Genomic DNA, 27,780 nt, shown 5'->3' on the forward strand with positions numbered 1-27,780 from the left:
TACCACCGTATAGAACCGACGTGATATATAAGACAGCTGCGAATCGAGGGGCAAGTTGAGCTCCCCAAAGAGTAGCTGAAGCCCCTTACAACTGCAATTGCACGCGAAACACCAACATTACCCCAGCCTTCCTGCCCTTGTTCGCGATGCCTTTCACATACAAGACGGTCTTGATCGTCGGCGCCACCTCGGGCATCGGCGCCGCCATGGCGGAGAAGCTGGTGGCCGAGGGTTCGAAAGTCATCGTGTGCGGTCGGCGCCAGGATCGAATCGATCAGTTCGTAGGCAAGCACGGCGCGGACAAGGCCAGTGGCATCAGGGTTGACATCACCGACCACGCCAACCTCGACGCGTTTGTTGAAAAGTAACCTGCCGCTCTACGTTCGCCCCCTCTATCACTGCACCACTGCAGGTGCTAACAGAGCTCGCCACAGAGTCCTTTCCGACTATCCCTCCCTCGACTGCGTGTTCCTGAACTCGGGTGTCCAGAGCGCCACGCGCCTATCGCGGCCCCTGGAGTTCGACCTCGCCAAATTCCACCAGGAGGTCAACGTCAACTTCACGAGCATCGTCAACCTGATGATCAAGTTCTTGCCGCACCTCCAATCCAAGCCCCACCCCACCGGCCTTATCGTCACCGGCACCCACCTGGCCCTGGTGCCGGCTGCGACCATGGCGGCCTACTCCGCCTCCAAGGCGGCCTTGACCGCCTTCGTAGATTGCTGCCGTGCGCAGAACCGCCAGAAGTCCACCAAAATCATCGAAATCTATCCCCCGGTGGTGCAGAGTAAGACCAAAAACCTCGATCCCCCTCCTACTCTTGGAAATAGCAGAGTCATGGCAGAATACGACTGACCCTGGGGATATAGCGGAGCTACACGACTGGATGGGCGTTGAGAACGGCCGCGCTCTGGGCATGCCGGTCGAAAAGTTCACCGAGGAAGCCTACAGCGAGCTCTTGAAGGGCGACGAAATGGTCGTGGTTGGTTCCATTGCCACCGAGCCCCGGGAGGTGTACATGGACTTAGTGGATCGCAGGAGAAAGATCTTTGACAAGCTCGCCGGGGCCATGCTTTCCCGATTTGAGTTGTGAAGATCTGTTGGTGTTAGAGTGGAATCACGAGTCTTCAATATCGTATAATGCTATGTCTATCTATGGCTACTGTCTATCTTGATGCTTAAATTCAACCCCGTCCCCGCAATGAGGGACATGACGTGGCTCAGCTCCCCAGTCGTGCATGCAAGACTGATCGAGACTTGACGCAACCCTGGCCCAGTCCCAATTTTCTCCAAGTCTGGATCGATTGGCATGGGCTCGGACTTGTTACTCATTGACTGAGGCGTGATCGGACCCAGCTTCGGCGAGTCAGGGCCCGACCGCTCCAGCGCCTCGCCGAGAGCATTGCCGGCGTGGGCTGGCTCGGCCCCGATAGCCATGGTCCCATCTAGCATGCCGAAGTCGAGGCTCATGGCCTCGCCGTTGCTGCTGGTGATATCGAACATATCTCCATGGCAGTAGAGCTGAGTGCCGCCCCCGTCCTCTAGTGGCTGATCATCAACCAGACCCCCGAGCCACGACTTGGGCGTCACAAGGGGAGATTGAGTCTCGCTTTGGGCGGCATTCTTGCCGTGGGCCGGCTCATTCCATGCGTGAGGAAACTTCACAGGGTCCGATGGGTAACATAGAGCAGGCCGGCTAGTCCGATCACTGCATTTCCCGACGGACTGCACATACGGATCCGGATGCACCCCAATCACCTCTTCCTCCACATCGTCATCATCATCCTCTTCAGCGTCGTCGTCCTCGGACTCGTCATCGGCACTTGAGCGGCTCTGCGTCGCAGCCTGCTCCCGCGACTTCGTTAAAAGGGCACGCAGCTTCCAGTAGCGGTTCTTCAAGGCCAACGTAGTCCGCTCGGGCGTGTGAAAAGTCGCGATGGTGGACCAGTTCGTGCCGTGGTGGCGCACGGCCTGGAGGAGCTGCTCATCCTGTAGAAGCCACTTAGCGAGGATGTATCAATCAGTAACGGTGCCGCCGGGCTACCCACCTCCTCCTTGGTCCAATCGCAGTAGTTGATACTGGGGTTCAACGCCTGGCGCCAATGGCTCGAGCACTGGTCGCCACAGCGGGAGCCTACGAAGGCGGCAATCTTCACCCAGTTTGTCTTATACTTAGCAACGGCCTCGCAGAGCCGCCGGTCCTCTTCAGGGGTCCACGGGCCCTTCACCGTCCCCCCCGCTAAGCTGTTCCACCATCGTTTCCGGCAGTCCTTGTTGGACCGCCCGGGGATCTGCTTGGCCAGCTCGCGCCAAAGCAACGGCCGGTTGTTGTACAGTTCTGGGCAAAACAAGGACAGGTTACTTTTGGATGGTTTTCCAAGGAGAGCGACGCTAGCGCCCCGTTACGGGATGTCCCACTCACCAGTTTTAACAATCTCTCGCAGGATGTTGTCTTCCTTGGTTGTCCAGTTCCTCCTGGGGCGGTTCATCTCGACACTGGGGTTTGCAATGCAACCAACATATGGGCGTTACCTGTTCTTGCGCTTTTGGTGGACCGGAACCCACTTGCTATATAGCCAAGAGGCCAAGAGGCCAGGCCCTTGAATGAATCCCAGCCCACGATGCTTGGTGCACCGATTGGTCCTTTCTTGCAGGGCAATCGCTGGTGTACGATTGGTCCGTGGGGGTGGGATTTCCTTCCTATCTAATCCTTTGAATGCATGTCAGACAATAATGAAGAGCTCGGTTACACGTGGTGGCTAGGTGGTCTGAGTCAGAGTGAAAGGACAGGCGGGTAACATCTATGCATTTATCGTATGACCGCGCGGCTGAATAGGGTGCTCGCCTCGGTCGTAATCCCCATTGGTTGTTGGTCGTTGGCTAGCCGTACGACAACGAGTCTGATGAGATCCCATAACTCTCACTGATTTCATGCATGTCATACTGGACCCAGCCTTATCGGGACAAATTGTCCCGAGGTTGCGCAAAGATGGCGGAACCGACGTCGAGAGATAAATGAACCATGGTTTGTGCCGCTAGCAAAAGCTTCAATTGCTCCGTATTATGTCAGAATCTAAACTCCACGGACTTACAATGCATTCCTTCATTCGCCGACATAGCTGGTTCGAAAATCAATACGGGTATGGCCCTTGAGGGCAGGATCCTCCGTAATCCTCCGTAATCCTACACGTGCAACAGGTTCAGATAAGAATTGTGTGCGTGTCCAGTTCTAAGTCCGCGGAGTTCGAGAACCCTATTCCTAAAACGCGTAACAGCCTGGAAAGATGCATGACCTGCTATGGTGCGATTTTGGGGGACTCAAGCGGGAGATGTAAGGTTTTTCGGTGTTTGTATCTGGATAACAGACTAGAGATGGGCACGCCCTGGCAGCAGTGACTGCGACTCCGTTCGTTCCAGGAGTCTACCTCGAGAGCCTACTCTATAAGCACACTGGTATATCATTCTTGGCAACCCTTGCTTTTGTTATTGTTCTTGCGTTTTACCACCATTCTTGCTATGGAAAAGTCAATACAAGAAATGCCCTCGAAACGGGAAGATGTGGATGTGGATGAGCCGCAAGGCGACATACAGACCATCCTTTCAGGTACAAGATTGTTCCTCGTTATGTTTAGCTTGACGTTAGCAGTTTTCCTAATGCTACTCGATTCTTCTATCGTCGCAACCGTGAGTCATCAGTCCGTGGACTTTCACCTAGCCAGGTACTTACTTTGCCTGATAGGCCACTCCAAAGATCACCAGTGACTTCCATTCTCTCAACGACATCGGGTGGTACGGAACTGCATACCTTCTAGCCAAGTGAGTCTGATATTCTATTAACCGTATGCCCTTGGTTAATACTACTGGACAGCTGCGCTTTTCAGCCTCTTAGCGGCAAGATCTTCACTTACTTCAGTATCAAAGTACGTATCTGCCCGTTCCAAGCGCAATCGCTAATAGCTCAATCGCGATGCTGACAGGCTTGTGGTAGTGGACCTTCCTGGCATTCTTTGCCGTGTTTGAACTGGGCTCTGCAATCTGTGGTGCGGCTGTATCGTCGACGATGCTAATTGCGGGCCGTGCCGTGGCTGGGTTGGGCGCTTCGGGGCTCCTCAACGGGGCATATACGATTATAGCTTTGACTGTGCAGGCGGAGAGACAGGCCGGTAAGTATCACCGACTTCAACTGAAGATAACGTGACAGTAACAAGACGAAGACTGACGAAAGAGATGCGAAGGGCTTCGGGCTATCCTCATGGGATTGTCTTTCTTTGGCCTGCTCGCAGGGCCCCTCATTGGCGGTGCTTTGACCGAGTATACAACCTGGCGTTGGTGTACGAACACCTCTTAAAAGACGCGACGAAATCTTTGGACGACGCTGATTAATCTCTATTAGGCTTCTATATCAATCTGCCTTGCGGCGCAGTCATTGCTCTTTTCCTCTTGCTTGTTCCGATGCCACATTATCGCATTGTGGGGGGTGGATCCTACACCCTCTTACAAAAGCTACGGAAGTTAGATCTCATAGGCTTCGTACTCTTCACTCCCGCTGTCATCATGCTCATCTTGGCACTCCAGAGGGGTGGGACGTATTATCCCTGGGCCAGTCCAACAATCATCGGACTTTTCTGCGGCGCATTTGGCAACCTTCTCGTTTTCCTCTTCTGGGAACATTGTAGAGGCGCAGAGGCCATGATTCCCCCTATCACTGCTTGCGCGACGAGTTGTTGTACGTAGCTGCCCGTTTTGCACCCTCTTGGCACTTTGAGATCTGTACATGTGCTGACTATCTGACGGGCGGTGCAGTGGAGCAGCTGTCTCAATATGGGCTGTTTGATTGGCTCTGTCTTTACGACGTCGTATTACTTGCCTGTCTACTTCCAATCTGTCCTGGGCGCGTCGCCAGTACAGAGCGGGGTCGATATGTTGCCTCAGGTCATTACCAATATGGTCGTGACAATCATTACGGGGCCGTTGGGTAAGTTTCACGGTCTCTCTCTGTCAATCGAAGAAACTTCGGGTGCTGACGGCTCTTCAGTCGCCCGTGTGGGCTACTACGTGCCATTTGCCCTGGCAGGGGCTGCCTTCACCTCGGTCGGCACAGGGCTGCTCTCCACACTGACGCCAACCTCGACAACCGGCAGCCGGGTGGGCTATCAGATCCTCCAGGGCTTCCAGGGCCTGGGGTTCCAAATCCCGATTCTGGCAGTGCAGCATGGCGTGCAGAGCCACGAGATTGCCGTCGCGACGTCGCTGGTGGTCTTTTCCCAAAACCTGAGCGGGGCTGTTTCCCTGTCCCTCGCCCAGGTCATCTTCAGCTCCAGGCTGCGGCACTTCCTGTCTCTACATGTGCCCGGCGCCGACGTGGAGTCACTGACCCAAGCCGGGGCGGCTGCCGCAGATATCCAAGACTCCGTACCATCGGCGTCGCTGCCAGCCGTGCGGCTCGCGTACAGCGACACTTTCGACAATGTCATGTATCTTGCGACGGGATTTGCTTGTGTAACTTTTCTATCTGCCGCGGCAATGAGATGGGTTCAAATCAACGCGAGAAAGGAAGCTTAGAGATCCGGCTTATATACCATTACTATGTAACACTCTACGTAGTTATTGGTCAGTAGAGTTGTATTGCAATTGCGTTGCTTGACGACTAATGACATTATCATGGCGACCCTTACCGCTTGGATCTGAAAGTAGACTGTTATATCTCAGTGGTATTCATCCGTCGCTCCCTTGCGTCGAAATCTACCATCTTGAAAACACACAACCCGAACAACAAAGTAGTTGGTGTTGGCTCTTAGAAAAAGGGGGAACACACCCGTGAACTGATCCCGGTCTTCAACTGGAACATCACATAGTATACCGCTTGGATGCCACAAACGCTGATTAAATCTATCTAAGCCATCGCCTTGTGGCAGTGAATTTGAGCCTTAGTACCTCTTCGTTGCATGTGACTTTGTGACACTATACTTAACGCACTGGCCCTCCCTCAATTGTGACAGCCCCTTTTCACCATTGCCACTAATGCAGCCATCTGCAGCCACCTGTTCCCAGCTGGCCAAGTATAGGCTATTAGCCAGCCTCTTGTTGCTTATGAACCTCCTGTTATTTAATAAGAATTAGCGAAGTAACACGAAAGTCCTAGGTTGGGCCCGTCGGAACGGCGGATTTGATGGATAGGGTAAACCGAACCTGGCGTGCTCGGTTCCGTGCGTGAGATAATTATGCGTGCTTATCAAGCTGAGGCTCGACACCGCTTTTAAGATGTACCCCCATGCTGTGACGGGGGTGTCAGCCACACATCATGTACAGTACACGTAAGCCCGCAATCTCCATGGATTTAAGAACAACCCATGGCGAGGGGTTCCTGTCGGCCTGCTGGAACCTCCGCTGCCCTCCCCGACCTCCAGCACTCCCGTCTCTGCCCTCCTTCGTCAGAGGTAAGAGGACACAGCATCCGAGCCAGACGAAGTGGCCATCATGCAATTCCGTGGCGGGCCGTCCTCTGGCCGAGTTTCCAAGCAGCCTATCACCGCAAATCGGCGCTCTCGTGTGCCTTTATCATGTGACAATTGCCGCATGCGCAAGTACGTGGCCCAAGCCTTCAGCAACCTTGTGTCCCCCCCCATAAACGTGCCATGGCTGGTTGACTGACACTACTGCCAGACTAAAATGCAATCGCGAGAAGCCCTGCCAGAACTGCTCGGCCCGCAACGAACAGACCAATTGCGAGTTCCGCGGGCCCAAGAATGCCGTGTCTGCCGTCCATCGCGGCAGCCATGGGGATGGCATGCACCAGCGCATTGACCATCTGGAAGACATGGTCAAGAAGTTGATCGCAGACCGCGAGCAGGCCTCTCAGCCATCAGTCAGTTCTGCATCTGCGTCCGAGAGCCCTGTGTCCGGCCCGGCCTCGGCGCTGGCCGTCGCTTCATGTGGTCCTGAGAACTCCACCGTCTGTCCAAAGACGATGATTGACGGTGCCCATTCGGTCTATGTCGGCGGGCAAGACTGGTATTCGGTCCTGCAAGAGGTGCCACAAGAGTTTCCTTTTCTTATCCGATTCCTTTCTCAGCTGCCCATGCCTCTTCCCATAACTGGCTTCTGTCATCCGTTCCCTCTCGGAGCTTCATTGACGATGTTTTCCAGATAAACGAATTGAAGAAGACCTGGGGTCAAGAGCAGGAGCGTGAAGCAGATCCGTACCTGCAACTTGCTCTACCGCATACGGTGGATGGTACAAGCCTGCTTTTTAGCCAGGCGAACCCAATCGACCGCGTAGAGATTCTCTCGTCCCTTCCGCCGAAGCTTGAAGCCAGCCGTTTGGTCAACTACTTTTTCGATCATGATGAGTTCCCCATCTCTGTCCCTCGTAGGTCTCCGCTGCTACCCCCATCATCAATGAACAATATTCGCTCACAGTTCTGGCCAGCTATTCTTCATATGGAGACATTTATGCGCGAGGTATGATTCTGCACTAGCTCCTTCTATCTTCAAGTCATTCCGTGTTCCCCCCTCAACTCACTGGCGATAGTATGAAGATCACTGGAAGGACCCATCCGCGACGAATCTGATATGGCTGGGCCTACTGTTCTCCATCCTAGGCACTGCAATGCTTGCCTACATGCAGTACGGGGAGCCGGCGGAGTACGCGGGCCTCTCCGAGGTCCTGTTCCAGAAGTACCGGTTGCGCGCAGCCCAATGCCTGCAAGGCGGCGACATTTCGAAATGCGTGCAGTACACCGTCGAGGCCCTGCGACTCAACGCCACCGCAGAGCTTAATCGGAAAGACGACAATAACCGCGGGCTTTGGATTATGACGGGTGTTATCGTACGAGCCGCCATCAACATGGTATGCTTTGAATGCGTTTCCTCGCTCGATTTCTGCCTTGGAGTTAACATGCTGACACCATGCCTATAGGGATATCATCGTGATCGTCAGTGACTGCTCCATTCATCTTCCTCGTCCAATTCACCCCTAGCATTACAGGCTACGCAACGAATTAGACTGACACTCTGGCAGCATCGCACCTCTCGGGTATCACAGTTGTGCAAGCAGAGTACCGGCGCCGCACCTGGTCGTCCGTAGTCGGCATGGACGAGATGGTCTCCTTCGTCGGGGGGTTCCCACGCCTGATGTCCTCGATCTACTCTGACACTGCGGAGCCACGGAATCTGCACAACTGGGAGCTAACTCAGAAGACCACAGTCCTGTCCCCGTCGAGGCCGCTCACTGAAGATACCGAGGCGACGTATCTCATTGCCAAGGGCCGTCTATTTCGGTCCCTCGGCCAAATCGCCGACTTCAATTGCATGCCGCATCTCGGTTCATATCAAACCGTCCTTGACATCGACCAGGACTTGGAGAATACTTACCAGAACCTCCCCGTGCATATGAGATCCAGCAGCATTGTGGAAAAGGGTCCAGAAAAAGCCCTTCGAGCTAATAAGAACTATTTCACCAGTATCAGTTTACTTTGCCTATACTATAAGGGCCTCATCATTCTCCACAGGAGATTCCTGGCAAGAGCAAGCGTAGATGCCCAGTTCAAATTTTCCAAGGACAGATGCATCTCGTCTGCGCTCGCACTGCTGGCCCTACAGAAAGGCCTTGACCCCGGATTTTACCGACTGGCACTCACACGGCAGATTTTGATGCTGGCGGCCATGACTTTGATTTTGGAGATGGAACTGCGACGGAGGGCTTTGAGCCTCGATGCAGCTACGGACGACGGCGCTGCCTTGATGCATGCACTAGAGCAATCGTGTGCTTACTGGGATGAAGCCGCACAGGTTTGCGATGAGGCGTCCAAGACACATCAATCACTCCTCTCTTTGCTCTCCGATCTACGTGATTCTATGGCGCCCGCCGGGACAGACACCTCGCTTGGGGTATCACCAGAAACCCCACAAGAACCATCCGATTTCAGTCCACGCTTTGATGGTTTTGACTTGGTGTTTTCCTTGGACAAGAATTCGCTGGACGCAGAGTTTGACTGGGTAAGTTACACTCCCTCACCCCACGTCTTGCCACAGACATACGCAAAACACCACCCTGGCGTTCATTATACAATGACAAGTGGCTAACAAGACCAGGCAACATGGGATGCCTTTGTTGAAGACGCGACTTCCGACCATGGCCCCGTATACTGAACTATAGTGCGCATGAGGAGGATTAGATGCTGGCTCTTATTCGCGTACACATGTTTGGGAGTCAGCTATTGTATAAGGTCTCCCTTCTACTGGGTTGACAGCTTGACATCGAACCGTAAGAAATCAATCATAATTGATGGGGATGGAGCAATCCATAGCATTTCGCAATGAATTAGACAAGATCGTAACAGTTAATTGGGTACAGTAGACTTGCAGCTTTCGCCAAAGATAGCATGCGTTGAAATGATATTGATCTCGTTTTACCGAAGCGGTAAACGATAGACATATATATACGAGCATTTGGTCTTGCATTGTACTATTCGGTGTCAAGCTGCCAACCCATCACAAGCAAAGCCTACTCTAGAGCTTTGGCAAAGTCCTTGCAGAAGAGCCAGCGCGTTCGTGAACTGAGCCCCATGGCCTTCCAGTTGTTGATGGGTTCCGGGAACAGATTAATCTGATCCTTGATTGATTCATCATGGGCGAGGATAATGAAGATGTTCTCAGAGGCGTCTAACTCCATTATCTTACGAACCGTATCCTGCGCCGCTTCGTAGTCCGGAAAAAGCACTGACGAGACCGTCAGGAACGGTTGGACCGGGCTGTCGCTAGACTGAAGACGCTGCAGAACCTCCCCGGGGCACCCATGCAGATAGCGATTGGCCGCAAACGGCGGCACATGCGACGGCAGAGGCAGGTACTCGCTGGGCCGGAGGACGCCCGGGTGGTGGCAGGCGTCGGCGCCCATGAAAACGAACGTGTCGTCGTCCTGGCCAGGTGCCCCCGCCGTGACGCGGGCCAGCGCCGCGAGGTGGCCGACGGCATGCCCGGGGGCGTCGAGCAGGTAGAACGAGCCGTCGCCGAAGTAGTCCCAGGCGGCGAAGCGCCCGATGCGGAGCGGGTCCCGCGCGAAATCAACCTCGCGCACGGCGCGGCCGGTGGCGTCCGCGTCGAGCACGAGCGCGTCCGGGTCCGTGGGGTACGCCGGCCAGCACAGCTGCCGCACGCCCGGGCCCACGATCAGGTCCGTCTCGGGCGGGAAGGTCGACGGGTCGCCGATGTGGTCGAAGTGGTGGTGGGACCAGACCACGGCCTCGACGTCCGTGCTACGCACCGCCGAGTCGTCGCCGGCCGCGGCCCGCTGCTCCGCGTGGGCGTCCAGGATCTCGGACACGTTCTTCTCCGTATGGCACTGCGTTGTGCGTCGAATGAGGTCGACTGTCTTGGGTGCGTACTGGTCCCAGTCCCGCCGGACGCCTAGGTCGAAAAGAACGTGGCGTTCCCCATGCGAGATCAAGAAACAATAGATGGGCACATTGAGGCCTTGCAGTCCTTTGATCTCAGGCCTCCAGAACAGTGGCGGGTCCAGGTATAGAGAGGTAGTTCTACAAGAAGTCAGGCCAAGGAGTAGGAGGGGAAATAGGTAGGCCTGCTAGTCACCCACGAGTCAATAACTTTGACAGTAACCGTGGCGGACGAAGACGGTATATGCAGTGGCGGAGGCAATTTGGGCTGCGCTAAATATGTACTTGAGGCCATGTTCGCTGGGAGGAAATATCTAAAACGGTCCAAGTTCGGAGATAAGGTGTATCTAGTGATATTTGATTGGGATTCGTAGGCATGCTCATCACCAATATCAAGGTCTGCATCTGGTTATTATAAGATAGACAGCATGATCAAATTGGTATTATGTAGTAAATAAGCAGCGGTATGTCTCGACCCAGAGTTGCAACTCGGCCCCCATGCTCCCGGACCCCGAGTATTTGGAATATCCTAGATGGCCATTGGCCACGTAACCAACAAGCTATGGGTGGGACGAGTCAGATAATAACTACATAACCATCTGGTAAACAATACGAAGCCCCTATTCGCAGACCACTGCAAGGGGGAACGATGCACTACAGAGTTGTGCTAACTACGGTGCGCGATCGCTGGAGGACTCCTGGTCTGATACGCGCTTCTTCACTTTCACATCAATTCCCCACTGTCGGAAAAACCAAGAGTTTTCTAAACGATATCTCTTGGGGTCAAGGAGCTGGAACTAAGACAAATCAGGTCAGGTGAATAAACTTGGAAGGCCATCGAATTTGCATACCTCGTAGCGCAGAAGCAAAGCTGGGACGATCTTCTTCAATTCAAGCATCGCAATATGCCGTCCAAGGCACACTCGCCTCCCGGCACCGAACTATATTTATGTGTCAGCAGGGGCGCGTTGTTCATTATCTACAGGTGGTCCGAGCCAGAGGGAGATGGGGAGGTGAGATGGGGACATTGTGTATTCCTACCGTCATGATCGCTGCCTCGCGTTTCTGTCTAAGCTCTTTCGGCACCATCCATCGATCAGGATTCCAGTCCTCTGCATCCTGGCCGAAGGTAGGTTTGTGTCGGTTGACGACGTACGGGCTCATGCCTACCACGGTCGCCTCAGGGAGGAACTTGCCCCCTATTGTGATACCCCCGCCGGAACCACACGCTCCAATGGGAGGCAGAACGGCGGATGCATCCGCACGCCCTCCTGGATGCAGGCGTCGAGATACGGCAAGTCGCAGACGTCTCTCCAGGCTGGGTATGGCTTTGCCATAGGGCGCTTTGCGTCGGCCTGGCGGAGCTCTTCGAGGAGGCTTTGCATGGTTTTGGGATGCGCCAAGAGGTTGTACCATATAGTCTTCATCACAACGGCGGTAGAGTCGGACCCGGCGATGACATTGGAAAAGGTCCACGCAGTGACACACCTGCAGCGTATCCGGGTGATAGGTAAGCAGTGATTCCGGTGGGAGGGGTATAGCTTCAGTGGGGAAAACACGCACCATTGGGGGAGACTGGGGTTATTGGCGGCGATCTCAAAGAACTGCGAGAGCATGTCTCGATCACCACGGCCATGCTCGGCCCCTTTGCCTGACTTTTGTGCCTCTTTTCGTTCGGCGATGCATTTGCCAACAATGCTTAGGATGGAAAAGCCAGTAGTTTTGCGAAACAGAGCGGTAAAGGAGTTCTTGTACCATATTTCATCAAACCATGGGATTTGGGTCATCTGATGGTTGAAGGAGTCAATGGTCAGCTCGCTATCGTGTCTGTTATGAATTCAAACTGACCGGTGCCGCTGTCTTCATATAATCCCAGATCGTGCTCAACATCTGCCCAACATCTCTTCCCTGCTCCAAGAAACCGTAGCGCTTGGAAAAGGTCAGAGTGCCCATCACGTCGAAGGCAAAATATTGCAGCCAATCTGCCAGGTCGAACGTTGCTTGTGAGTCTATGAACCGCTCGTCCAGCTGATCCGTCATTACTTTGATTGTACGATCTACAAATGATTCAAGCGGCAACGTGTTCGACATGGAAAATAGCGGCGCAATTGGGGTCTTAATCTGCCTGTGCAAAGTCTCGTCGCGCGTGTTGAATACTGCCGGCAAAGCGCCCCCTTTTCGTGTGTAGGGCATTAGGGTGCGGTAAAAGTTGCCCTGTGTCCAGGGGCGTCGTTAGTATAAGTCTGTCTAGGCATTACCAACAAAAAAACGGACTTCATCAGTCCAAAAGGGGATCAGGGGCTTGCCTTGGGAAATCCAGGCCGAGTAGGATATACGAGAGGTATCCAGTCAGGGTCGCCGAGGGAAATCATGTTGGGGCCGAAGCGCACAATATCCCCATACCTATCGTGAACCTCTTGATGCTTCTCGTGAGCGATACCAGACTTGACCCATACGATTCGTTGGATATTGGTCAGCCTAGCCCAGAATGGACCTGGGACATGACCCAGCCGCCAGTAGACGCGGGCGACATGCAACAATATTCCAGCGACTCCAAGTACCAGAAGCATCTGGGCCAAAGGCAACCAGCCTTGCAGCCCTGTATTGAACCGAGCATACATTGTTTCAGTGTAATTTCTGACCTGCTGCTTCCCTTTGCAAAAGTACAGAGGTCTTGGCCGAGATAACGAATCGATGTAGCGAAGCGGTAATACCTCACAAAAACAGCATTCCCAAATCTTTCAACTATAAGTTAGACTCATTGAGATCGAAACAACGAAACGTACGTCGAGTTGAGGGGCGTTCTCTGATGTTCTGGTGCATTGTGGCTTCTGAATTAGGTCCGGGGTTGTTGTGAGGACACGACCCCGAGTAATGTCAGTCAACACCGAGTGCTTCAATGCGTCTGACACGGAGCAACACAGAACGCCTAGTGGACCCCAAAGGAAACAAAGTGAGCATCTGGCATGTGTCTTCCAACGTCACGTGGACCCTACATCATTTCCCGATGATATGCCGTTATGTCATGACGACTCAACCCAAATCGGCTCGCCTAGGCTCCTTTACACACCTAAGTGACTTTACCCAGAGAAGGTCATATAGGACAGCAATTTGTAGCCAAAGCGACTCGTGACTGTTAGCGATTCAACGTCGGACAGTTACATATCATTCTTATTTGTCAATCTTTTCATCAAAGGCCCGTCGATATGTGGCCAGTGAACGGGGCTGTACAGCGGAAGTCCCTACTAGTAGTCGCCCCCAAGCGCTCCAATATCACCTCAAAGGACTTCAAGGAGCTCCGCGATGTCATTACGCGCACTCCCGACTTACAGTTCATTGTTGGGATCGTCGCCGAACTGGAAGCGCTGTGGGCTACTATCGTTGTAGCTCTGCCCGACCTTCGAGATGTCCGCGGAGATGAGCAACTGCGATGTCTGCACCAATTCCTCGAGGGAGGCGATGGCACCAGGATAGAAGCTTCAGCCGCGCAGCACCAAATCGTCTCGTTAGATGTGGTCAATGTGATTTTCCAAGTTGTCGAGTTCTGGCGCCTGGCCACAACTAGCGTCGGCACCGCCTTGTTTTCAAGCAGCGACGCACGACCGACATCCAGCCTAGAAGACATCCAAGGGTTCTGTCTCGGGTTCTTGACGGCCGCCGCCGTGTCATCCGCGAGAGCAAAAGCAGAATTTGAACAAACAACAGCTACCGTTCTTCGAATCGCCGTTTGTATTGGTGCACTTGTGGAGCTGGATGACTTGAGGCTCAGGGGCTCCGGCTCCGAACCTGCCTTCGCCTCGGTTGCTTGGGACTCACCAGACGGATACAGCACTCTCAAAGAGGTTCTAAGCACTTATCCTGACGTACGTTGCACCAAAGTCGGTTGAAATATTATTGCTGACAGCAGTTTTGTAGGCATACATTGCATGCGTGACGGACATCCGTCGGGCTACGGTCACCATGTCGCAAAGCCAAGCAGGTCGCATACAGTCGCAACTATCATCTTTGGACTTTTCCGTACAGGTGTTGAGAATCCAGGGGCGTTATCACAATCGATCGGCTTTCGAGAAATCCGTTGCTTGTCTGAAACAGCTCTTCGAGCTGGATACGCGCTTCCAATTGCCAGGACCTGAACGCTTAAACATGCCTCTGCGGTCCAACATCGATGGTCAACTCATCTCGCACGGCTCTCTAGAGAACATCGCACTGGATTCAATATTGTTAGAACAATGCCAGTGGTATGAGACAGTACACCAAGCCACCATGTATTGCGGCATTCGAGGAAGCGATATTGCCCGTGTCGGTGCCGAGGCCGTAATTCCTCGTTCATTGGCCGGAACATCCCCATCAGTCAGTGGCATAGGCACCAATGGCAAAACCGGGACAGGGGGACAGATGACGCCGCGCAAGTCACCGACGGTGAATCGAATGGGTCATCTGTGGCCGTAGTGGGCATGGCCTGCCGCTACCCAGATGCCGACTCGCTCGAGGAATTCTGGGAGTTGCTCAGTGCCGGGCACTCGGCAGTTCGTCCTCTCCCCTCAGGCCGATTCGACGCAGCCGAGGTCTCCCGCGAGCCCCGAGGGCCCATGTGGGGAAACTTCGTCCGAAACCCGGACCACTTCGACCACCGCTTCTTTGGCATCTCGGGCCGCGAGGCCAAGCATGGACCCCCAGCAGCGACTGTTGCTGCAGGTGGCATACGAGGCACTCGAGTCGTCGGGTTATTTCGGCGTTACCGCAACGCGTGGCATGTCTTCTGTTGATGTCGGATGCTACCTCGGGGTGGGCGCGGTGGACTACGGCGACAACATCGCCTCGCACGACGCCACGGCTTTCTCTGCGTTGGGTACTCTCCGCGCTTTTATCAGCGGGCGTGTTAGTCATTACTTCGGATGGAGCGGCCCTTCGATCACCTACGACACAGCCTGCTCCTCCGGAGCTGTGGCGATCCACGCAGCCGTCACCGTGAGTACCAAGTCGGACTCATTAACCGCTGGAACTACTTATAGAGTCACGCTGACAGGATAGCACAGGCCATCAAGAATAACGAGTGCTCTATGGCTTTGACAGGCGGTGTAAACATCATCACGAGCCCAGCGCTGCATCAAAATCTGGCTGCTGCATCCTTTCTGAGCCCCACCGGGGCCTCCAAAGCCTTCGATGCTGGTGCCAATGGGTATTGCCGTGGTGAAGGCGTCGGTCTTGTTCTACTGAAGTCCTTGAAACGCGCTCGCGAGGATGGCGACTCAATACTAGCAGTCATCAGTGGATCGGCCATCAATCAAGGGTCTAACCACTCCCCGATTACTGTTCCCGTTTCAGACTCCCAAAGCGCCCTTTACAGAAAGGTTCTGTCGATATCGGGAGTCAATTCCCATGAGGTCAGCTACATCGAGGCCCATGGCACAGGTGAGCCATATTCCACCATCTCATGTCTAGGTTGATTGTATGAATCATCGAACGTGCGCTCACCTCAACCCATAGGTACCCCGGTCGGAGACCCAATCGAGTGCGAAAGCATTCGCAGGACCTTCGGTGGCGCGGACCGCACACAGGAACTGTTTCTAGGCTCGGTCAAAGACAACATCGGACACACGGAAGCGTCCTCCGGCGCCGCCGCGCTGATCAAGACCATCTTGATGATGCAGAAGGGTACAATTCCTGTACAGGCCAACTTTACCAGACTCAATCCCAAGATTTCCCCATTGGAGCCGGATCAAATAATCATCCCCAAGAAAACGCAGCCATGGAAGGCCCCGAGACGGATTGCGGTAGTCAACAATTATGGCGCAGCAGGCAGCAATGCTGCCATCTTGATACAGGCTTTCAAGGGCGTTGATTCGGCGGCGCAACAAAAGACGGCCAACGCAATTGCATCTGATCCCGAGATGCCATTCTGCATCATGGCAAAGACTGCAGAGAGCCTTGGCGAGTACTGCAAGAAACTGAGGGACAGTCTCACAAGCATCAAGACAGTCCAAGAATCCATGGCGGTCTCAAGTCTCGCCTACAACTTGTCGATTAAGCAGAACCGTGAGTTCGAGTACAATTACAGCTTCACGGCGTCCAACATGGATGAGGTGGGCATCAAGCTCGGCCAAGCCAGTCCAGCCCATTTCCGCTCAACGACCCGATTGCCTGTCGTTCTTTGCATAGGAGGGCAGAACGGCAGGACGGTACATTTAGACGAGGAGCTGTTTCGCGCTAGTCCCTTGCTCCAGAAGCATCTAGTAAGTGATCCATCATTCAACATACCAATTTGCATCCATTTCTAACATCCGCCACAAGAATGATTGCGAGCAGGACTGTCAAAGGATGGGTCTTCCCAGTCTGTATCCAGCCATCTTCAGCCCAGAGCCAGTCGAGGACCTGGTCAGCCTGCACTGCATGCTATTTGCTTTGCAGTATGCGAGCGGGATGGCATGGCTGGACTGCGGCGTGACCGTGGACACCATCATCGGCCATAGCTTCGGCCAACTCACCGCCTTGGTGTTGGCCGGCGGCCTCTCCCTCAAGCACGGACTGCAATTTGTTGCTGAGCGCGCTCGTCTCATTCAGTCGCACTGGGGGCAGGGAGACTGGGGCCATGCTATCGATACAGGGCGACTGGAGCAGCGTGGAAGTAGTCCTGGAAAAGGCCAAACACCATCACCCCTCGCTGGCGGTCGAAGTGGCGTGCTACAACGGCCCGCAGACGATTGTCCTGGCTGGCGATCGAGCGTCGATAGACGCGGTGGAGGAGATGGCCGGTACAGACAACCCCCGAGGCCACCTGAAGGTGGTGCGGCTGAGGAACACGCACGCGTTTCATTCCCGTTTCGTGGAGGGTATCCTGCCGGGTCTTCTCGAAGTCGCTGCTACACTTGAGTTCCGCCAACCAGTCATCAAAATCGAGTCTTGCACTTCCGACCAAGATTGGAACCGGCCGCTGAGTGCCGAGCAGATTGTACAGCATAGCCGGAGGCCCGTTCACTTTCATGACGCCGTTCTGAGGGCCATTGATCGTTTGGGACCCTGTGTTTTCCTTGAGGCTGGTTCTGCATCTCCCGTCGTCGCCATGGCTAGACGGTCATTGGAAGCCAGCGCTATCGAGAAGAGCCACGTATTCCAGCCGGTTGACATCGGATCGCCCAATTCTCGCAGCATATTGGCGAGAGCTACAAGTAGCCTATGGGCCGCCGGCGTGAAAGTCCAGCACTGGCCGTTCCACGGCAACAAGGGTCGATACTCTTGGATTAATTTACCACCTTATCAATTCGAAAAGGTCTCGCATTGGGTCGAGTACCTCAGTCCCAAGGCCTTGGCCCCAGACGCCTCCCAAGTCGAAACGAAGGTCCAGGAGCAGGTACGCCAGCTGCTCACCTTATACGAGCAGAAGCCACTGGGCCCTTCGACCTTTGCCATTGATACGACAGACGAAATGTTTGTGCACTGCACAAAAGGCCATGCGGTTCTGGGCCAAAGCCTTTGCCCCGCCTCCATGTACGTCGAGGTGGCTATCCGCGCGGCCAGCTCCCTTGCAAACGGGAAAGTGATATCCGCGATACCGTCCGTCAAGAACCTCAAGATATCATCACCGCTGTCTATCGGCTCCTCGCGCAGTCTCTTTCTCCAGATTGGCCCGGTGGATGGGAAGCCAGACACATGGGAGTTTTCAGTCTTCAGTCGGGCACAACCAAGCGCAATCTCTTCTATCAAACACGCCTCCGGTTCTGTTTCCTTGAGATCCGAGGGCAGCCCATTTGATGATTCGCGTATGAAATCCATCCGCCGCCTTGTCAGCCAGGGCAAAGTCGACGAACTGGTCGAGTCCCGAGGTTCTCACAGCCTGAGCGGCAACATTATCTACCAAGTTTTCGGTCAAGTCGTCAACTACGCACCCTACTATCGGGGAGTTACCCAAATCTTCTCTAGGGGGCAAGAGGCTGTAGGCTTCGTGAAACGCCCCGATAGCCAGGTAGCGGTCATGGGCGAAGACAGCTGTGACCCTATCGTGCTGGACAATTTCCTCCAGGTCGCAGGGATCCACGTCAATTGTCTTTCAGAGAAGTCGGCTGACGAAGTATTCGTCTGCACCGAGATAGGGGAGCTGGTACTGGGTGGCTCATACACCAAAAGCCGACGTGACATCGAGTCCTATAAAGCATACTCCTGCTTTGACCGATGTGAAGGCAAGATTCTCGTGAACGACATTTTCGTATTTGATTCCCGAAATGGGGAGTTGGTGGCTCTTGTACTGGGAGCTATTTTTCAAAGCGTCCCCATGAAGTCACTCGCAAAAACACTTGCGAAGTTGAACGGCGGTGCAACCTCGACAACAGCCGTGCAGACCCCCACCCGTGAGTCTCTGCGAGACCACTTGGGAAGCGGGGTAGATCGTTTGCCTAAATCAATAGCTGGAATGGCTGAGGATTCTGTTGTGAAGGACGAGGGCTCGTCCGCCAGCCAAGAAGTCGTACTCATGCAAGTGCGCGAGCTGTTTAGTCGAGTGTTGGAGGTGCCCATGGAAGAAGTGAAGGGAGACACGACGCTTGCGTTTCTTGGAGTGGACTCCCTGATGAGCACTGAGATTATCAGTGAGATCAAGAGGCGCTTCGACATCAACATCCCTTCAGAAGCCTTCAGCGAGCTCGTTGATGTGCAGTCGGTGTCCCATCTACTTTGCCAGAACGAAGCCTCCATTGCAATCCCCCGTCAACAGCAACGCCAAGGCAAGGACCAGAACGTTAGGTTGGTCCAGGTCAGCGACCAAGACGATACTGTCGCCGCTTTGGAAACAATTCGGACGTTTTGAGCCAGCTCTTGGACATCCCACCAGCCGAGATCACTGCAGACACTTCGCTGGATAGCCTAGGGATTGATTCCTTGATGGCAACCGAGGTCCTGAGCGAGCTCAGGAAACACTTCGACGTACAAATTTCATCCGAAGAGTTCACTGGCTTTCAGGATGTGAAAGCTATCGCCAAGCGTCTTCACGCATCCTACCCACTTTCATCAGGTACCCTTACTCCGGAATCCTCTGACGATGCCCAAGGAAAGCCCCATGCGGAGGCCGGTGGGTACACCAATGGTGTGCCTAAGACGAACGGATATCCTTCTCAATCCAGTCTGGGTGCCTATGACAGCTTCGCTGGTGTGCGAGAAGCGTTTGATCCTGTATCTCAAGAAGAGAACTTTGCTGACTTCTACACCGCCGTGTATCCGGCTCAGAGAGAGCTCGTAGTCGCCTACGTTGTTGAGGCGTTTGATGCAATGGGGAGCTCCTTGACCACGCTCAAGCCGAGGGATCGAGTTCGCGATATTGCGGTATTAGACAAACACCAAAAGGTCAAACGACGTATTTACGAGATACTGGAGGACGCCAGGATCATCGAAAGACATGGTTCAGATGATGGCTTTATCCGCACTGCTACACCGGTCCCAGGCAACCTATCAAAACAGCTTCACCAAGCCATTGTGGCCAACTTCCCACAACACGCCTTTGAGCACAACTTGCTAGCATCTACAGGTGCAAAGTTGGCTGATTGCCTCACTGGGAAGGTTGATCCATTGGTGATACTGTTCGGGAGCGCCGACGCGCGGGAGCTGATGGGAAACGTCTACGCGCACGCGCCGATGTTCAAAACTGGAACCGTCCTCCTAGCCAGGTACCTCATGGATCTGGTCGAGCGCAGGGGCGAGAGCGGACCAGTCCGGATCCTAGAGTTGGGCGCAGGGACGGGCGGCACCACGAAGTATCTATTGGAGTGCCTTGTTAACACCAAGGCCACGCTGGAATACACATTCACGGACATCTCCTCGTCTTTGGTGGCCGCGGCTCGCAAGAAATTCAGCCAATACAGTTTCATGCGTTACGCCACTCTTAACATCGAACAACAACCGCAACAGGAGTTTCTTAGTCATTACGATATTGTCATCTCGACAAACTGCATCCACGCCACGGCTGATTTAACCCGATCCTGTGCGAACATCAACGCTGTCCTCCGCCCAGATGGTGTCCTGTGCCTGGTGGAACTGACGCGTAGCCTTTTCTGGTTCGACCTCGTCTTCGGCCTCTTGGAAGGATGGTGGCTTTTCGAGGACGGTCGCCAGTATGCGTTAGCCGACGAGGCGCTATGGCAAAAGACTCTCTCGCAGTCTGGATTCCGCTGGACCGACTGGACGCGAGGTAGCTCGGAGGAGTCGCACGTCCTCCGCGTCATCACAGCGTCGCCTAGCGACATGGCGGAACTGCCAGCGCCGACAATGGAGACCGTGGTTTACGGGCGGGCCACCACCGCCAACGGCGGCGATAACGACGACGTCGTTCTCGAAGCCGATATATACTACCCAGCAAAGGAAAGCCGCGGTGTCGAGATCCGGCCGGTCGGTGAGCACAAGAAAGCCCTGCGGCACCACTAGCCGCCTCTTCCCCGACTGCCGCTGACGCTTGAGCCTCTTGTGGCTCCTCTCGCAGCCCTCATGATCCACGGCGGCGGTCACGTAATGCTCAGCCGCAAGGATGTCCGGCCCGCACAGACCGACATGCTGCTGGCGGCCGGCTTCCTCCCCGTCAGCGTCGACTACCGGCTTTGCCCCGAAACGACGCTGCAGGACGGGCCCATGCGCGACGTTTGCGACGCGCTGGCGTGGGCCCGGAACGAGCTGCCTCGGCTGGCGCTCCGGAGGCGCGACATACGTCCCGATGGGCGCCGCGTGGTGGCGTTGGGCTGGTCGGCGGGGGGCCACCTGGCTCTGACGCTCGGCTTCACGGCACCGAGCCGCGGCATCCGCCCGCCCGACGCCGTTCTCGCGTTCTACTGTCCTTCCGACTACGAAGACCCCTTCTGGACGCAGCCGAATCAGCCTTTCGGCCAGCCCGCTACCGGGGCGCGGTTCGACCTTCTGGACGGCGTGCAGGATCGGCCCATCACGGCGTACAACCCGCCCGCCTCGGACCGGGCCCTGGGGGGTGGATGAGTCCGCGCGATCCCCGCTCGCGCATCGCGCTGCACATGAACTGGACGGGGCGGTATCTGCGCGTGCTCCTCCACGGGCTGAGTCGCCGAGGCCACGAAGACCACGGCGAAGAGGCGGGTACGGCCGCGGACCCGACCGACGCGCTGCCCGACCCGAGTCCGGAGCTGGTACGGGCCGTCAGCCCACTGGCGCAGATCCGGAGGGGGCGTATAGAACCCCCCATTCATCGTCCACGGCACCAAGGACGACTTGGTCCCGTGGCAGCAGGCCCTGCGAACCCACGAGGCCTTGAGGCGGCAGGGGGTCAGATCCGAGATCCGCATCCTGGACGGGGCGGTGCATCTCTTCGACATGTACCGGTCTTATGGGAACGACAAGGCAGCGAAGCAGGCGGTTGGCGAGGCGTACGAGTTCCTTCGTTCGCAAGTGTTTTCGTGATTGGACGGCACCCGCGGCGTCATTGGGAAGCGATTAAATCTGCTCATCTGTCACGACTGCGGCGGGAAGAATTCACGAAAAGGAAGAGAAAAAGCTACATGTATATATCGAGTTAGGTTCAATTCTAGAGTATTGATGAAGTCCTTGCGGAAGAGCTACAGCGTTCGTGAGCTGAGCCCGGGAATCGCATTAATCTCAAACCATTATTGCTTTAGGTGGCACCCAGGGGCTGCACTCCCTGTATTATCTTAAGCGACAAAGTCCTTCTTCTGGATATCTAAAGGATCATCCATATCGTCCTCGTTGATGTTCCGATATTGCAGTAAATCTGCATTGACGCCCTTCTGGAGCAGATCGCAGTGCCCGTTGGTCGAGACGAGCACCTTAAAGATCCCGGGTGCTTCATCCTTCCCCAGCGACCTTCCGCGCTTGATGGGCGAGCACAGGGCCGCCACGAAACGCCGCAGGACCCGATTCATCTGCGACGAGTTCGCGTCCCCCTCGAGCAGCTGTATGCCATCCACGAGGCAGAAGAGCAGCGGCGGGGTCATGTTGACCAGATCCTCGATCAGGTCGACCGCGGCGCCGATGTTTGTCACGGCCTCGCGCTCGGCGCAGTGCTGTAAGGCTTCCACGTGGGCACGCAAGTCCTTGGGGAAGTACACGTGTTCAGGCAGGGCTTCGGCGAGCTGGTAGACCAGGGAGCAGCAGAGCGCGAGCAACTCTTGCTCGCGGTTGATTCGCTGGCCCGTCTTGCGGCGCTGATACGCGACGAAGTGCGCCACGGTGGGTATGTGCATTTGGCGTAGCGCCGCGAGGATGTAGGTGCAGGCCAGTGTGCTTGACGAAGGTTCGTCACTATCGGCTGCGATTTGGGTAATAGTCGGTATGTCAGTTCAGGAGGTTCCCAGATTTGATGATTCAGCTGTCCAATACTTACATTGGTCTTCGAGCCATATGCCCGACGACTCTGTTGAATTGATCATCCGGAGTATGTCAGACCGCGCAATGTCAGATACCAACAAATCCTGTGCTTGGGGAAGCAATTCCGATATGTCTTTGTGTTTGACGTATTTCCCCAGGCTCTGGAGCGCCTGTAGTATCCTAGGTTTATCCAAAAGACCATCATCATAGTCACGGTCTTCTCGGTTTGTTTCATCCGTCGAAGACAGTTCCAGTGATTCAATCCTCTCTTGGGTGTCAGCAAGAGACCTCGGGAGATCGACATTGGGGTCTATGGGCTGCAACCCGGTAGTCTTGTTGAGTACGATGGCTCTTTGGCTATTATTTGTCGAATCGTTCAGTCTCTGCCGGTCCACCATGCCGCCGACGAGTCCCGCTTCAACGTATGCCCCAAGCTTAAATATCTGAGATACCCCCATGCTGCATAGGTGTTCTTTGGCGTTTTTCCTGCATCGGCCCATCTTGACCATCGCATCATTACAGGCACCGAGGATGGTATCCCCCAGGCTGCTAGATAACCGCTTCCACGAGCTTGATAGCCACTCCGTGAGGATGAAAGCCAAGAATCTGAACATATGGCAGTAGAACTTAGCGACCTGCTGCTTGACGTAGGGCTCGCCAGGCGCGGTCTGTAGGGCGTTTTGCAGATGGTAAGCTTGGTCGGATATCTGCTCCAGACTATCGGATATCTGGTCGGCCGTTTGCTCATACGTGACAGAGACTTGGATCAGGGCGGTGAAAGCCCCGACAAGGACAGAAGTATACTTGTCTCCATCCGGAAGAAGCTTGAGCAGGTATTCGTGTCGGTGCACGGTGCGGGCCACATCCCGAAACCACCCACGCACTTTGCCGGACTTGGTTCGCTGTTTGTCTTCAAGCTTCTGTCTCGCTGCATCGAACATGCCAATCAGGGACCTGATGCTGGGCTTGGTCGGCATGTCTTGTCGCTCTTCTTCTGGTATTAGCTTGACGACCTTGTCCCAATCTTGCTGCAGGCTGTTGCAAACCTCATCCAGGTCAGTGATCTCGAGGAATGCATTAGTTTCTCTGTATTGATCAGCTATATCATGATTTCTCTTATATCGTCATTAGTACGAACATACTGGCAATTTGCCATGCCCTCATATGTGTCCCAGGCTTCTTGGGCGCTCTGGCCGAACAACTGTGTGCCCAGACGTTCTTTCTGAGCATCTTGTTTCACCTTAGCAGTAAGTGCTCGTCTAGTATTCTGATCAGCAGGTTTCAGACGACGCCTAGCGATAAGCTACTTACTTGAGTGTGCCTTGTTCTCCTTTCGTGTCCTCTTTCGCATACTGGCGCACCATTCCAAGGGCTAGCTTCACTGCATTTGCTGACATTGTAGCGGAAGCTTGTTGGGTAGAATGTGTGGGAAATATCAGAGCCTACTCAAGTAGGAGGATCATTTCAATAGTTCTGGATCTGCCGGCTTACTAGATTTGAAACAATGGTTGATTCATTTGATTAAGCAGCAACCGTGGTCTTCTTCGACTTTTGGTCAAAGAAAGAACAGCCGACAGAGGCCAGTGGGCAGCCTAGGCAACACGACTGCCGGGAAGAGAAGCAGGCTGTAGCCTGACGTGCTTCGTTATCAGCTCGCAAAATATTGTATTCTGTAAAGGGGGCTGCAGATGCTGTGTCACCTCATTTTTAGATAGTACGGGTATTGATATCGCGAGACGCTGATAGGTTTGTTAATATATTAATTTGACGATCAGGCGTGTATTGGTTGCAACCTTTTTCAGTATCAGAAGCGGCAAACTGATGGCGGCAATCTACAACTCCAACTCTGCTCGCCTCACTGTTCTATCTTTGCATTTACGTAACGCTGGCAAGCAACTATGTCCGAGGATGTTACGTCGCTATCATCTCTCCCCACTCGGGAGTACTGGGCCCCTGGGTCGCGACCTCCGACGCCAACGTGATACACGTAGAGAGCTCGACATTAATACATAAAGGTACTGACCGGTCCATTAGCCGGTATGAATCTTTCATACCAGGCTAATCCCGATGGCTCCTTAAATCAATTCCCCTCCTCGTCGAGAACCAAAGCAATCCTTGGTCATCGGGAAGTACCGTATTCTGTATGCTTTAGCTTCACTGCCAGTCAAACACCAGAAGTACAGCCTTGAGTGCGATATCTTGTGAAAGATGGCTTCTGACAACAGTTCCACTGGCTCGATGCCCTCGTCCGATGGCTCGATTCCCTTGAACGATGGTGTTACGCAGACTACACTTCCCGACTCCGAGCTAAACGATAGCTCGATGCCCTTGAGCGACGAAGTTACAAAGACCACAGTTCCAGACTCCGAGCCGCACGAGAAGTCCTCTACTGTTCGTTACACCATGGAATGCCTCTTGAATGGGGCGAGTCCCTCTTATGCCTCCCAAAACGAGCCATTTGATGATCTGGTCGTCCATGGAGCGCTCCAAGGCAATAAAGATGCGACAACTGTTATCGAAGTCGTCACTACGCTATTCCTCTATAAATCCGATGCAACAGAAGATAGCAAACAATCCCAGAAGACACACAAGTTTCTCGAAGGCAAAGCTATACATAGTATAGATGGCTCACGCATCAGAATCCTTTCCTCCCATGTGGCTGGTTTACTCCGCGAAACCATCGACTATTACCCGAACCAGAACTTGGATGGCGACAAAATTGTCATCCGCGAGCCATATGGGGCTGTGTTCCACTACTGGAAGGAGCTCACTGATTTACACTCCCGGCTGCAGGATTCTTCCAGTCCTGATCATGATCCCGTCAAATGCGAGCATTTGGATGTGCTGTTGCAATACCTCCGACCTACCTTCAGTAGTTCTATCGTACCAGCACAAAGGCTATTGGACCAGGAGACCCCTGCGGTCGCTTGGAAGGATATTTGGTATCTTATGCGCCCTGGGTCCATCGCCTATGACAAAAACGATAACTGTTGGATTGGTTGCGTCATTGAGGGAGCGAAGGAGATTCCAGCAACAGTGGACAACCCCAGGAGATGGGAGATCGAGGTCTGGCTTCTGGATTTTTCGGGCGATGGTCAGAGAGTCAGGCCTTCGACGAAGACCACCGAAATTCCGTTTTTCGATGGCGAACAGAAAGTCACAAGCCTTGCCGTATTTCCACGAGAGCATCATGATATTCTCGACGGCGGCAAAAGAGCGCAAAAGTTCAAGGACCGAGGAGCGCTCTTCCGCGACACGATGTGGGACGGCTACAAATACGCCAACTACAGCGGGCAACTACTGAACGACACGAGACAAGTGGTAAGCTGCTGACCATTTAAATTAAACAGCCTTGCCTTCTAACACCTAACCTAGTACGAGGGTCAAATAGTTGTCAGCGTCAATGACAGTGAACGTCCACCTTCAGGTGTATCAGACGATGATTGGTTTTTCGACCCCCAAGAAGAGCCGCCAGATGATACGAAGAAACCTGCGACCCCGCCGAGAGTTCCCCAGAAGTTGTGGCTGAATGTAAAGAAAGATGATCGCAGCATGCTATCTCAAGATCATTTGTTTATCTGCATTCCCCAGTTTGAAGGGTTTCTTCTTCCATCACAAAAATGGGGTAGGTGGCGGATACCGACTTGAAATATATTATTTGTGTTAATCTTTCTGTCATACAGCATCTATTCACTTGGACAGTGTATGCGACCTGAGACCAGAGAGCGATCTACCGGAGGCAATCCTTGATCCCCAGAAGCTCAGTATCATCAATGCTCTCACTGAACATCAAGTAAACTCGAAGCAATCTTGGTCAGCTGACTACATCGAGAATAAAGGCGAAGGTGTGATTATACTACTTCACGGTATGTCTTTCCCGATCCGGGCAAAAACGTTTGACCTTATTAGTTTCTACAGGACCGCCTGGGGTTGGGAAGACGTACACGGTTGGTATGAGACCTCTTAGCCCAAGACTGAAGGCTTCAAACTAACATTTAACACAGAATCGATCGCAATGCGAAAGAGGCGACCCCTGATCAACTTGACGATGTCTGATCTCGGTAGCAAAGAGGATTCTGTCGAGGCCGCATTGACTATGTGGTTCTCATATGCGGACAAGTGGCGGGCTGTCATCTTGATCGACGAATGCGACATATTCCTCGAGCGCCGTGAGCATAAAGATATGTCTAGGAACGGCGTGGTCTCAGGTGATTACCTTATCTATCTCCGCAGCTTCATGATTTCAGAAACTAATGTGTTTGACTTTCTACTCTCTTTTAGCGTTCTTGAGGAAGATGGAATACTTTGGGGGGCTGCTCTTCCTAACCACCAACAGAGTCGGGCACATTGACGACGCCTTCATCTCCCGCATCCACGCCATCATCGGGTTCCAGCGATTCGATGCCAGCCGACGCGGCATCATGTGGGACAACCTACTGAACAAGCTGACCAAAGAGCGCAAAGGATCCATCACCATCAGCAACGGAGCCAAGAGGTTCCTCAAGGGGCCCAAGGTGCTGGAGATTGACTGGAACGGGCGGCAAATCCGCAATGCGCTCCAGACGGCCATTGCCTTGGCCGAGTACGAGGCTAAGAACATGGAGGATTACGACCCGGAACGCATCATTGTCGAGGTCCATCATTTCGAAGAGGTCATGAGTCTGAACGAGGAGTTCAGGCGTTATCTAAACAGCATCAATGCTCGAAACGAGGCCGAGCGTGCAAAAGCTCGCAGTTGGCGCAATGATGGCTACGACAAGGACTCGGTTGATAAAGAGCCCGATGATGTTCTGAAGAAATAGGCTCTTCTGCGACCAATGACTGAGAAATAATGACGGGGATTTCGTTTCCTTTTCCCTTTTCCCATTCAACTCAACAAGGCTGCAATGGATAGGTTATTGTTTACGTAGGCTCTCGTTGACCTATCAGGGGGGCTTACTTTTCTTTTCCCGCCAACCTTTCAATATAGAGTTTATTACTTGTCTTTCAGTAGAAAATCAGTATTCCTTATGAATGATCGTGATAAGGGTGATGTGCCATGATAGATTGTCGTCTATGGCAT

The 27,780-nt window shown here is 53.9% G+C and overlaps 12 protein-coding genes across 12 annotated transcripts; 8 read left to right on the forward strand and 4 right to left on the reverse strand.

Annotated features, from left to right (window-relative positions):
- Positions 1-146: 146 nt before the first annotated feature.
- Positions 147-1,093, forward strand: PG998_000097 (short-chain dehydrogenase reductase family; the record flags this gene model as incomplete). The annotated part of the gene is made up of 3 exons (XM_066866915.1): positions 147-364; positions 435-787; positions 870-1,093. The coding sequence occupies 3 exons, from the start codon at positions 147-149 to the stop codon at positions 1,091-1,093; spliced, it is 795 nt and encodes a 264-aa protein (XP_066735330.1).
- Positions 1,094-1,191: 98 nt separating this feature from the next.
- Positions 1,192-2,489, reverse strand: PG998_000098 (uncharacterized protein; the record flags this gene model as incomplete). Its single annotated transcript, XM_066866916.1, has 3 exons — positions 1,192-1,989; positions 2,049-2,338; positions 2,423-2,489. Coding segments are annotated over 3 exons (1,155 nt in total), but the record flags the coding sequence as incomplete, so codon positions are not given.
- A 1,048-nt stretch (positions 2,490-3,537) lies between these two features.
- On the forward strand, positions 3,538-4,020 carry PG998_000099 (mfs multidrug transporter protein; the record flags this gene model as incomplete). The annotated part of the gene is made up of 4 exons (XM_066866917.1): positions 3,538-3,684; positions 3,740-3,816; positions 3,869-3,920; positions 3,958-4,020. 4 exons carry the CDS (start codon positions 3,538-3,540, stop codon positions 4,018-4,020), a joined length of 339 nt encoding a protein of 112 aa, XP_066735332.1.
- Positions 4,021-4,060: 40 nt separating this feature from the next.
- Positions 4,061-4,734, forward strand: PG998_000100 (MFS transporter; the record flags this gene model as incomplete). Its single annotated transcript, XM_066866918.1, has 3 exons — positions 4,061-4,163; positions 4,236-4,325; positions 4,394-4,734. The coding sequence occupies 3 exons, from the start codon at positions 4,061-4,063 to the stop codon at positions 4,732-4,734; spliced, it is 534 nt and encodes a 177-aa protein (XP_066735333.1).
- Positions 4,735-4,821: 87 nt separating this feature from the next.
- PG998_000101 (uncharacterized protein) lies at positions 4,822-5,562 on the forward strand (the record flags this gene model as incomplete). The annotated part of the gene is made up of 1 exon (XM_066866919.1): positions 4,822-5,562. The coding sequence occupies one exon, from the start codon at positions 4,822-4,824 to the stop codon at positions 5,560-5,562; it is 741 nt and encodes a 246-aa protein (XP_066735334.1).
- Positions 5,563-6,477: 915 nt separating this feature from the next.
- PG998_000102 (uncharacterized protein) lies at positions 6,478-9,084 on the forward strand (the record flags this gene model as incomplete). Its single annotated transcript, XM_066866920.1, has 5 exons — positions 6,478-6,584; positions 6,664-7,030; positions 7,147-7,461; positions 7,532-7,849; positions 8,005-9,084. 5 exons carry the CDS (start codon positions 6,478-6,480, stop codon positions 9,082-9,084), a joined length of 2,187 nt encoding a protein of 728 aa, XP_066735335.1.
- Positions 9,085-9,505: 421 nt separating this feature from the next.
- PG998_000103 (Metallo-hydrolase/oxidoreductase) lies at positions 9,506-10,689 on the reverse strand (the record flags this gene model as incomplete). Its single annotated transcript, XM_066866921.1, has 2 exons — positions 9,506-10,535; positions 10,595-10,689. 2 exons carry the CDS (start codon positions 10,687-10,689, stop codon positions 9,506-9,508), a joined length of 1,125 nt encoding a protein of 374 aa, XP_066735336.1.
- Positions 10,690-11,065: 376 nt separating this feature from the next.
- On the reverse strand, positions 11,066-13,015 carry PG998_000104 (uncharacterized protein; the record flags this gene model as incomplete). The annotated part of the gene is made up of 6 exons (XM_066866922.1): positions 11,066-11,185; positions 11,246-11,335; positions 11,436-11,585; positions 11,606-12,208; positions 12,243-12,608; positions 12,731-13,015. 6 exons carry the CDS (start codon positions 13,013-13,015, stop codon positions 11,066-11,068), a joined length of 1,614 nt encoding a protein of 537 aa, XP_066735337.1.
- Positions 13,016-13,600: 585 nt separating this feature from the next.
- On the forward strand, positions 13,601-21,356 carry PG998_000105 (uncharacterized protein; the record flags this gene model as incomplete). Its single annotated transcript, XM_066866923.1, has 10 exons — positions 13,601-14,257; positions 14,310-14,614; positions 14,782-15,079; positions 15,111-15,362; positions 15,431-15,806; positions 15,882-16,627; positions 16,686-16,928; positions 16,999-19,137; positions 19,197-20,766; positions 20,854-21,356. The coding sequence occupies 10 exons, from the start codon at positions 13,601-13,603 to the stop codon at positions 21,354-21,356; spliced, it is 7,089 nt and encodes a 2,362-aa protein (XP_066735338.1).
- Positions 21,357-21,391: 35 nt separating this feature from the next.
- PG998_000106 (uncharacterized protein) lies at positions 21,392-21,794 on the forward strand (the record flags this gene model as incomplete). The annotated part of the gene is made up of 2 exons (XM_066866924.1): positions 21,392-21,523; positions 21,570-21,794. 2 exons carry the CDS (start codon positions 21,392-21,394, stop codon positions 21,792-21,794), a joined length of 357 nt encoding a protein of 118 aa, XP_066735339.1.
- Positions 21,795-22,042: 248 nt separating this feature from the next.
- Positions 22,043-24,115, reverse strand: PG998_000107 (uncharacterized protein; the record flags this gene model as incomplete). Its single annotated transcript, XM_066866925.1, has 4 exons — positions 22,043-22,659; positions 22,735-23,804; positions 23,861-23,977; positions 24,030-24,115. The coding sequence occupies 4 exons, from the start codon at positions 24,113-24,115 to the stop codon at positions 22,043-22,045; spliced, it is 1,890 nt and encodes a 629-aa protein (XP_066735340.1).
- Positions 24,116-24,926: 811 nt separating this feature from the next.
- On the forward strand, positions 24,927-27,520 carry PG998_000108 (uncharacterized protein; the record flags this gene model as incomplete). The annotated part of the gene is made up of 6 exons (XM_066866926.1): positions 24,927-26,039; positions 26,094-26,343; positions 26,402-26,584; positions 26,637-26,669; positions 26,723-26,926; positions 27,000-27,520. The coding sequence occupies 6 exons, from the start codon at positions 24,927-24,929 to the stop codon at positions 27,518-27,520; spliced, it is 2,304 nt and encodes a 767-aa protein (XP_066735341.1).
- Between the last annotated feature and the right edge of the window lie 260 nt (positions 27,521-27,780).

Source organism: Apiospora kogelbergensis (assembly GCF_038363985.1).
Source record: "Apiospora kogelbergensis strain CBS 113332 chromosome Unknown utg000001l_segment0_segment0, whole genome shotgun sequence".
Lineage (NCBI taxonomy): Eukaryota > Fungi > Ascomycota > Sordariomycetes > Amphisphaeriales > Apiosporaceae > Apiospora > Apiospora kogelbergensis.